Source organism: Bos grunniens, chromosome 29, assembly GCF_055505025.1.
Source record: "Bos grunniens cultivar Pamir isolate PY7600 chromosome 29, Bosgru_T2T1.0, whole genome shotgun sequence".
Taxonomy (NCBI): Eukaryota; Metazoa; Chordata; class Mammalia; order Artiodactyla; family Bovidae; genus Bos; species Bos grunniens.
The window spans coordinates 24800082-24810836 of record NC_141193.1 but is presented as its reverse complement, the minus strand read 5'-3'; the positions used below and the strand labels follow the sequence as shown (position 1 = coordinate 24810836).

The 10755-nt window shown below is 44.6% G+C and overlaps 1 protein-coding gene across 1 annotated transcript; it reads right to left on the bottom strand.

Moving 5' to 3' along the window:
• Positions 1 to 435: 435 nt before the first annotated feature.
• LOC147342403 (serum amyloid A-3 protein) lies at positions 436 to 4199 on the bottom strand. Its single transcript, XM_086385113.1, has 4 exons — positions 4143 to 4199; positions 3490 to 3581; positions 1106 to 1244; positions 436 to 719 (listed from the first exon to the last, which is right to left on the bottom strand). Exons 2-4 carry the CDS (start codon positions 3578 to 3580, stop codon positions 554 to 556), a joined length of 396 nt encoding a protein of 131 aa, XP_086241239.1. The 5' UTR covers position 3581; positions 4143 to 4199; the 3' UTR covers positions 436 to 553.
• Between the last annotated feature and the right edge of the window lie 6556 nt (positions 4200 to 10755).

Genomic DNA, 10755 nt, shown 5'->3' with positions numbered 1-10755 from the left:
ATGCACAGACAGAAATTGGTTCTTGGTTGGACTTGTAGGTGCTGCTGAGTAATGAACAGGAGATCAAGGTGGCAGTTTCTCGAGCAGGATTCCACCATCCAGTCCTCCTGTGTCCATGCCCCACACAGAGAGCACCAAGGACAGGCTAGGGGACTAGACCTGGGGACAGAGAAGGGGACAGGACACAACAGCAGGGAGTGAGAAGGCCTGACTGAGAAGGGCCTGGAAATGGCCTCAGTGTAACCAGAGGGGTCTGGAGAGGGAGCGGGTCTGATTAGGGAAGGCTGGAGAGGGCGTCTGTCCTGAATGATGCTGAGATTCTATCCCAGAACCAAACACACAAGCACAGACTCAGCCTTCATATCGGTGTCTGGCCATCACCCCTGGGAACTAACAGGCTGTCCTTATACCAAAGAATGACACACAGTCTCAGTATTCCATCTCTTGAGCATTTATTAGATCTGCTTCCTTCTGAGGACAGAGAACTCTCTAGGTCAGTGTCCCTGCCCTTAGGGACTCACAGCCTCATCTCCTGAGCAGAGAGAGAGGCAGCTCAGTACTTGTTAGGCAGGCCAGCAGGTCTGAAGTGGTTGGGGTCTTTGCCGCTCCGGCCCCATTCGTTGGCAAACTGGTCAGCCTTCGAGTCCTCCCGTACCTGGTCCCTGGTCATACCCTTAAACAGAGGGTCTGTGATGCCCTGAATAGTCTCTCTGGCATTACTGGAAAGGAGGGCAAAGAGGGGATTAATCCAGGACTATGAGCCACAGCCCCACCCTCCCCATCTCTCCTCTTTCCAAGGGATCAATGACTCTGAGAGGAGCCAAGGAAAGAGGGGCTACAACCCTGAGGCTTCCTGGGCTCAGCCCACCTCAGCCCTGTGATGAGTGAACAGCACCCATAGAGGGAGGGTGGAGAATCGCCTGTCCCACCAAGTTGCTCTGCTCTTCAGCCCCTCAGACCTCACACTGGGCACAGAGCAGGAGGGTGGGTAAGAGGAGGAGGGCCCACAGCCTACAGGAAAGTTCTCCAGGGCTTGGCCCCTCCAGGTTGTCCTAGGCAGCCAAGCTCTGCTCACCCATCCCTGCATCCCCAGGGACCTTGGTACCTGATCACTTTAGCAGCCCAGGCGCCCCCCGGTCCCCTTCGGGCAGCGTCATAGTTTCCGCGGGCGTGGAAGTATTTGTCTGCACCCTTGTAGTTGGCTTCTTTCATGTCTTGGTAAGCTCTCCACATGTCTTTAGCCCCTGGGAGGAAAACAAAATGATGGGATGAATGTGATCATGTTTTGGTGAAAGAGAAATAAATAATTTCCTCCCACTGATTCTAGGTTTCAGCCTTCAACCAAGCCCTTGGAGATTATTTTATTGGCTTGAAATGAATACTTCTTTACTTCTCACTTACTTCCCTGATCTGAAGTTGTCAGTATCACACTTGGTGCAAGGTTTATTCTGTTTGATTTCATTCTAAGTCTGTTGGAACTTTGTTTCTGGAGGTGTGTGATGTGTGTGAAGAAGAGGTTAATGCTCTTTCTTTAAGGGATGTTTGCTTATACAATGAACCTCCACCTGGAAAGATGCAGGAAAGGCTCTGACCAGAGCTTGAGAAGAAGGACGATACTGAGAAAGGCTGTGGATATAGGATATTCCCAGCCTGGTCAAGGGGAGAAATCCAGCCCTGGGGACTAACTCGGGCCTGAGTACATCTGAATACTCAGGGCATGTTTACTCATGGGCAACCGTCAGAATTAAATCAGCAGGTGATAAAGGTGAGCTCCCTAAGAGGGCTTTAAGAAACAGGGTAATCAGATGCAGAAAAAGGGCAACTGACCCACCAGCTCTAAAGTTCAGTGTCCTCTCCAGTAAAATGGAGGAGTAATGCCTCCCTCAGGGTGGTTATGCAGAAGAACTGAGGAAATAGAGGTTAGGTTTATAGAACATTGTCGGTGCTCACTATACTATCACCTCTCTGGTCCTTAGAAGAGTAGGGCAAAAAAATAAATAAAGTAGGATGAAGATCAGGGAGGCATGGACAGAAAACCCAACCTAAATAGAATAAAATGGCAAAGGTTTAAATGATTAGCTCATTAGGGAAAAGAGGAAAATATAACATGGATTATAATAATAGTTTATGTAATATCTCTATGAGATAACTTATCTTTATTTTAGGTGTTAGCTATTTCCACTGTTCAGAAAAATAGTTTGGTTGAGGGCTATGATATTCTTACTATAGCTATGCACCCTGAGTTACAGATTTAAATAGTTCTCTGGAGTCTAGAGTTGCTCAATAAGTGCTTCCAAATGCACGACATATTTGTCCCTTGGGTGCAAAACCAGGTAGTGTTGTCTGTATGTGCACAAAATCAAGTGGGGTGCTCAATAATGGACAGATTTGCAGAGAACCCCAGGGATTGTGGTTCAGGGAAGGGACTGTGTGTGGATCCAGGCACCTGCATTCCACAAAGCACCCAGACCACGGGTAATTCTCATGCAAGTCATCCTAGAGTGCCCCTTGAACAACACTGACCTAAGAGATGAAAAGATACTTTTATCTGAGTCTGTGTGAATTCAGATGGAATTAAGAACAAACTCTTAAAACAATTATTCAGCAATTATCACAGAAAAATAATAACACCAAATAGTTTTGGGAAATAAATTATGGCCAGTTTGCTCTGGCTAGTGAGGTCTATATCTCTTGCTATAGGATTCTCGCCAGGTCTCAGCATCAGCAGAACCATCATCAAGGAAACTCATGCTGCCATTTACTGTGGGGAGGGGAACTCTATCGGGTTTCCTTCCAAAGGCAGCAACCCCCACTCTCTGCCATCTGCTCAGATAAAGACCAGGACGCGTGTTCACAGACCCCTCACCCTCCACGTGTACTCTTGTCTGGGAGGCAGTAGAAGGGCCGAAGTCAACAGCAAGGTCTCAGGATGCTGGGTTCAATCCTGCTCTGCTGGAGGATGTTGGACCCTATCTTAATCTCTTGGGGCAGCAGGTTCTCTGATAAGGGGTAATGGTCCCTACATTGTAGGACTCAAGGATTAAACCCTGAGGGGGAAAACGAGTCGATTCCTGCACATAAAGCTCTTAGACAGTCCTGGGCAGCTACTAAAAAACCAAGTATTTTATTTATAAGTATTCAGCGGTTGCACCCACTTCATGGCTACAGGAGACTTGGAAATGAGCCATCTCTAGTTGCCCACGAGGGGACAGCAGAGCCTTACTGGTGTTCTGGCAACAGATACCCTGCCCCCCAGATGTCTTCCTCACTCCTGCTGAAAGTTGGGGCCCAAACTTTATGTGACCTCGGGCTTGGGGATCCCCTAAAAGAGTGCAAAGCTGGCCAGAAAAGCTTCGGGAAGTGCTACCATGAAACCTAAGCTCCTTTTCGGCCCACCTGTGGCCTTTGCCCTGTGGGGATGTGTCCTCTGCTCAGGTCAATCCTGGGGAAGCAGACACAGCTTCCCCTGGCCCATCCTTTGGTTCTTACCTTGACCAGCTTCCTTGAGGAATGTCCCCCATCTCTGGCTGCTGACGCCCAGGATCAGGAAGCAGAAAATGATGCCCGTGGAAAGGTTCATCCTGCAACAGAGAGATGAGTGGACTCAACCAAGAATGACAGGTCTTGGGGCTGAGTTGTAATATGGATACACTCTTACATTCCAAACATAACTCCCTCTGAATTTTATCTCGATAGATAGACAGATGATAGGTTGTAACACAGAGGATCCAGCTCTCATTCCCATTGAATCCTGGGAAATCTAGTGATTTCCTGCATGAAGGATTGCAACGTGCTTTTAGTGTAAACCACTTTCCAGTCCAGTCATCCTCTATCAGCCCTGAAACCCAGCTGCACTGCAAGTTTCCCAAAGGCAAGAGGAGTCTGTTCATGCTGCCTCTCTGTGATACGAGACGAGGTGAACGAGGCACAGCTGTCTGTGGCCTGCGTGCTCACCCCATCGCTGCCTGCACAGAAGACGCAGACAAGGCGAGCCCTACTCCCTGAAGTGCTCAATCTGGTGGATTCTAATGGTCAGAACAGTAGATTCAGGAAGGAAGCAGAGAGCTGGGCTGCAGTGCAAGAATGCTGCTGAAGAGAAAGTCTCCGAAGAGGAAAAGTGTTGGAGAGTTCTAGCACCTCACCTGTGGCCAGGCCCTCCTGCTGAGGCTCCTGGTGAAGCTGAGCTGCCTGTGCTGCCTGCCTGGGAGACGGGGCCGGTGCTTTATATACTCTCACTTGGCTAGTGGAGCAAATGAGAACTGGGGTGGAAGCAAAAAAAAAGAAAGAAGGAAAAAAAGTTTGGGAAATCCCTCCTGACCAGAACACAGCATTCAAAACAGCAGTGTTATTCTTCACTGACATCGAATTTTCCTAGATTGTGCAATCTGGCAACTTTCAGAATGTAGCATATTGGGCTTTTCCTGCCCGTTTCTAGTCTCACTCCAGGAGACAAATGTGTTTTTCACCCCCGATCGTAATGTACTGACTTTTGCTGTGAAGTGTGTGTGTGCTTAGTTGCTCAGTTTTGTCCGACTCTTTGGGACCCCATGGACTGTAACCCACCAGGCTCCTCTCTCCATGGAATTTCCAGGCAAGAATACTGGAGTGGCAGGCAAGAATACCAGGCAAGAGTACTCCATTGTCTTCTCCAGGGGAGCTCCCTGACCCAGGGATCGAATCTGGGTCTCTTGCAGGGCAAGTGGATTCTTTACCACCTGAGCCACCTGGGAATTCCAAAGACTAACAATAGAAAAAGGGAGTTGAGTAAAGAATGTGAGCAACAGGGCAAATGAAACAGCAGAACGGGTACCTTATAAGAGACAGCTCAGGATGAAGCTGGGACCTCAGGGTACAGCAGCAGGAAAGGAAGGAGATAAAACTCAGGAAAATCAAACCTCCAGTACACACAAGAGGGTAGATTCAGCCCTGGAAAAGGGAGTCTTCCAGCTTCAAGTGTATTCATGGTCAGAAGCTGTTGATAGTTATAACAGTAGGTCATATTGAGAGGTCATTGCAATCCCAGGAAGGTTGAACTACAGTGAGGAATTTTGCTATGATATCGTGTAGAAGTGACACCATAAAAATGAACAGGAAAAGTCCAGATGTCTGTTAAATTATCAGGATAGAAGGTTCAGGAAGGATACAGAGAAAGCTGATTTATCACAAGAATGCTGGAGTGTATGATGTCAGAGAATAGCTGTATCAATCAGAAAAGCAGGACTGAGCTTTATTCTGTGAGTTCAGGAAGATAATCTTGGGAGGAAATTTCATGCAGGAGCTCTCACAGGGATGGCGTGTCTGGAACTCCTTGTGCCATCTCTGCCTCTTCATCATAAAGGGAAATTTCAAAGGTTACTGTTTTCCCAGAGGAGGAGGGGTGAGGCATGTGTAATATGTCAGAGATGGTGGGGACCCAGAGGACATGGAACTGCTCTTCCTGACGGTGGGTCCCTGGGCTGGAAGCCTGAGGACAGCAGGAGGGCAAGTAAGGCCCAGCCCAGGAGCACCACCTCAGGATTCTTGCCTGGAGTGTTCACAGGAGAGCAGGAATGTGAGCCATGCATTGGAGACACAGGGAAGTGATCTCCAAGACAGATGCAAGCAAATCACAGAGACTTGCCAACTGAGACGAGGGGAGATGGTAAATTAGAGTCTGGAAGGATATGGGACTTGTGCTCAAGTAGTAATCCTGAGAAGAAGGAGGGGGAAGCATTTCCAATTTGTTACAAGACTCAGGGAACTATGAGCAGGACGTTAGAAAGAAGAGCACTGGCCCAGGCGGAAGCACACCAGCTGAGGATGACACTGTGGTCTGGGAACCACGGTCTTAGATGTGTTGTTGGTGTTTAGTCACCAAGTTTGTGTCTGACTCTTTAGTGACACCATGGGCTGTAGCCCCTCAGGCTCCTCTGTGTGTGGGATTTTCCAGGGAAGAGTACTGGAGTATGTGGAGATTTCCTTCTCCAGGGGATCTTCCTGATCCAGGGATCGAACCCACGTCTCCTGAATTGCAGGCAGATTCTTTACCACTGAGCTACCTGAGACACCCTGTCTTAGAGTAGAACCTCTCAGAAATAGGATGATGCCTCTTTCTGGGTCTGGGACATATTTTATTTCCTGTAGGTGTAATGAGGTGAACATGTAGGGTGGATACCTGTCTAAAGGATTGCTGTGTTTGCTTTTTATGCAAGGCAAAGCTAAGCAGTATTTAAATGTTCTCAACAGAACTTACACTCCTTCGAAAGTTGGGGTTCCATGAGGTTGGGGTAGTCTAGGTCCCTGAGCTGGCTTAGCTGACTTGGTCCCAGGAGTAGACATGGTGGGGAGAGGGGATGCTGTCAACCATCTATAGTCATCAGCTCTGAACATACCCTCGGGCAACTCGAAGGAGGGGAGCTGTGATGTCCACATTTCTTCTTCTACCTTCCTCGGGGCAGAAATCATGGGCCAGTGATCACATTCTTTTGTAACTCTTTGACTCTGGAGCCATTCCATACCAGAATTCCACTTCCCACTTTCTTGCATCACTCCAGTCATTTATTATTTGATAGAATCATTAGAGACAAAGTAAGTACGATTTTTAGACACCAAGTCAAGCATTGCAAGTTCTCTTCCTTGTTGCTTTTGGCACTCTGTCTTTGGAAGGAACACTCAGTTCCTTGCAGGGCCATGCTTAGAACAATAGAAGACAGTTACGCTCAGCTCTTTTTATTTGTTTCTCCTGCAAAAGAAAACCATACTGTTATGGTGATTTCAGAGTCTTCAGGCCTTAAAGCGATTTCCCAGGAGTCTTCCATGAGAAGCTGTGTCCTGGTTTGCAGAGATGGTCTCTGTTGGTGCCTCTTGTTTCAGATTAATAGTTAATAGTGAGTGACAATCAGCAAACTGTTTTATTTTTGAAAGAGACCTGGTTTATATAATATATTAGATGGTATCACTTCCTTAATAGCCATGTGTGATAAGACTACTGAGAGGTTTAAGAGACCTTCATTTTCTGTTATATTTAAGAGGAAGAGAAGAACACCAAAGCTTTGCAACAAAAAACAAAACCCCTCAGGATACATCCTGACTATTAATAACACTTGGGGCCTAGGTCCCAAAGTTTTTGATATAGAGAAATCTCCTGTATTTGTTGCAGCTGCAGGAGAAGAGGGGATAGTCACACTGACAGCGCTTCTTTCACCAGCAGTTGGGAAGATGTGTAGTTTCTCTAAAGTCAAATCCTGGAATTCTACTACATGGCAGAGAGAGAGAGAGAGCGAGAGAGAGAGAGAGAGAGAGAGAGAGAGAGCGAGAGAGAGAGAGAGACAGAGAGAGGAAGAGATAGACAGGCCTGTAAAGTTCAGTTTACCAAAAGGAAAGGAAACACAGCTTTAGGACCAGAAAGGCTGGCTTCCCTCCTCTTCATCCTTCAGTTCACCAGGGAGATTAAAAGAAAATAGCACTGAAGAAATTATTAATGCTGTGTACATTGTTGATTATTTGGTTGCACTTTTTTTTTTCTCAAGGGAAAAAAAAGACACCTGAGGGTTGGAATTGACACATCAGAAAAGGAAACATACTGCACAGCTTCTCTGAGCTTCCTGAGGATCTCTGTTTATCTGGTAGAGGGCAGCAGCCCCCTGATTCTGAGGTGACCTGCCAGGAGGGGGTCATCTCTGCTCTAGGGGGCTCCTCACTCTGCCCCTCGTCCAAGAGTGTAGGAAAACAGCCTCCACTGACTGCTGGTGTCATAAGGAAAGACTGACTTCCTAGAATCTCACACAAATCTGACACCAGTCACTCCAAACCTGGAAACAACCATCTAAGAGACCAGATCCACCACGTTTCTCCTCTCAGCAAACTGCTGGAAACTCACACGGAGGACAACACCCACAGTTCATGCATGTACACCCAGTGACTTCTGGCAGAAGCCACAACAGTCAACACCAACAACAGCTACAACACAGCATGACATGAAACTCTTTGCAATGACTCTAGTATCTCTCAGCATAAAAGGTCTTCAGCAGCATTATTCTGAGCTGGTTAAAACCAGTTCACAGAGGTAGACTCTCCACACAGACCCAAGTGAGCGAGATTTATCTGAATTCCTCTTTCCTGGTTCAAAGTTAAACTTAATATGGAGCCTCAGATCTCCATTTAATCAACTCACGGTGGCACATAATTTGCTAATTTAGATGAAGGAACAGCCTTTTTTTTTTTTTTTTGGTGCTAAGAAACATATATGTCTTTAGGAAGTTCAGTTCAGTTCACTTCAGTCGCTCAGTTGTGTCCGACTCTTTGCGACCCCATGAATCGCGGCACGCCAGGCCTCCCTGTCCATCATCAACTCCCAGAGTTCACTCAGACTCACGTCTATCGAGTTGGTGATGCCATCCAGCCATCTCATCCTCTGTCGTCCCCTTTTCCTCCTGCCCCCAATCCCTCCCAGCATCAGAGTCTTTTCCAATGAGTCAACTCTTCGCATAAGGTAGCCAAAGTACTGGAGTTTCAGCTTTAGCATCATTCCTTCCAAAGAACACCCAGGACTGATCTCCTTTAGAATGGACTGGTTGGATCTCCTTGCAGTCCAAGGGACTCTCAGGAGTCTTCTCCAACACCACAGTTCAAAAGCATCAATTCTTCGGCACTCAGCTTTCTTCACAGTCCAACTCTCACATCCATACATGACCACAGGAAAAACCATAGCCTTGACTAGACGGACCTTTGTTGGCAAAGTAATGTCTCTGCTTTTGAATATGCTATCTAGGTTGGTCATAACTTTTTTTCCAAGGAGTAAACGTCTTTTAATTTCATGGCTGCAGTCACCATCTGCAGTGATTTTGGAGCCCCCCAAAATAAAGTCTGACACTGTTTCCACTGTTTCCCCATCTATTTCCCATGAAGTGATGGGACCAGATGCCATGATTTCGTTTTCTGAATGTTGAGCTTTAAGCCAACTTTTTCACTCTCCTCTTTCACTTTCATCAAGAGGCTTTTTAGTCCTTCTTCACTTTTTGCCATAAGGGTTGTGTCATCTGCATGTCTGAGGTTATTGATATTTCTCCCGGCAATCTTGATTCCAGCTTGTGCTTCTTCCAGCCCAGTGTTTAGGAAGTTAGTTAAGTATTAAATAAGCAAAAGTAGCTATCACAGATCTCTTCTCCCCAGTATCCCCTATTAAGCCCAGTGGTTTTCCAGGACCGTCTGGTAAAATCTCAGGGGACAGTTAATAGTATGTTACACAGGTTGGTGTAGAAAACTAATCAAGAGTAGAGATGTACAGCTCATTTTAAAGAATTAGAGTAACTTGATTCTAAAGTAAGAGATGGGCAATACAAGAAAACAACAGTCCCATTTCACCTCTAAAGGTGCAAACAATTCAAACAGAGCATAGTATTACCAAACCAAATATGAGCATTAAAAATCCCTCATAACTGAGTGAGCTTTCCTGTTGGAATGTAAGAATTGGTCAGCATTATGACTACAATTAATGTAATTCATCACATTATTAGCCTAAAGGAGAAAAATAATATTATATTAATTGATCAAAAGAGAGTGTGATAAAGCTGAAGTTATGTTTGTTTTAAAAAATCCTTTAAGATAGATTCACAGATGTAGGGAAAAAACCTTGTAGTGTCCAGGGGATAAAACAGGGGGTGAGGAGGAATAAATTGGGAGCCTGGGATTGACAAACACATAATACTATATATAAAATATATCATTAATAAGGACCTACCGTATAGCATAGGGAACTCTTCTTAATACTCTGCAGTGATCTATACGGGGAAAGAATGTAAAAAATAGTGGATATATATCTTGCTGATACACTTTGCTGTATAGCAGAAACTAACAGACATTATAAATCAACAGTAAGAATAATTTTTTAAAAGAGAGAAAAAATGCTTTAGAAAATTACATTTCAAATGGAACTTTCTTAATTTTATAAAATTAAGATGAAATAAAATTAAAATAAAATTAATTTCATAAAATTCACATACTTTGTAATGGAAAAACTTTTAGCCCATCACTTGAAGGATCAGGAATGAGCAAAGAATGCTCACTGTCACCACTATTGCCTAACATAGTTCTGGGAGCCCTGACCAATGCCATAGTAAATAGAAAGAAAGAAAAGATATAAAGATTGGAAAAGTAGAGATAAAACTGTCATCATGTGTATTCCTATGGCTGATTCATGTTGAGGTTTGATAGAAAGCAACAAAATTCTGTAAAGCAATTATCTTTCAATTAAAAAATAAATAAATTTTTTAAGAAATGTAAAAAAAAATTTCATTAGTATAATCATAAACTCCCCAAGCCACAAAATCAACAGATTATTACAATTAATTAAGAAATTTAATAAGATAGCTCATATTCGATCCAAAAACCAACAGGTTTTTCCATAGTAGAAATACCCAAATAGAAAACATGACCAAAACAATAAACTATTCATAGTTACAGCAAAACTATAAAATTCCTAGCAATTGCTTTCACCAGTAATACATAGAACTCCAATGGAGAAGGTGTCAGACCTCTAGCAAACACCTTAAAGTATGATTCAAACATGGAGAGAAGTTTCTAGCTCACTGATGGGATGACTTAACATTAAGGATGTTGATTCAACCCCAGATTAATTCACACATGTAATACTGAAAATCTCAGCTGAATTTTTCTGGAACATAAGATGATTACTTCAAAATTCATATAGAGAAATAAAAGTCCATGCACAGAAACTCAGCCTCAAAAAAGGAGAGTATTAACAAGAGGGACTTACTA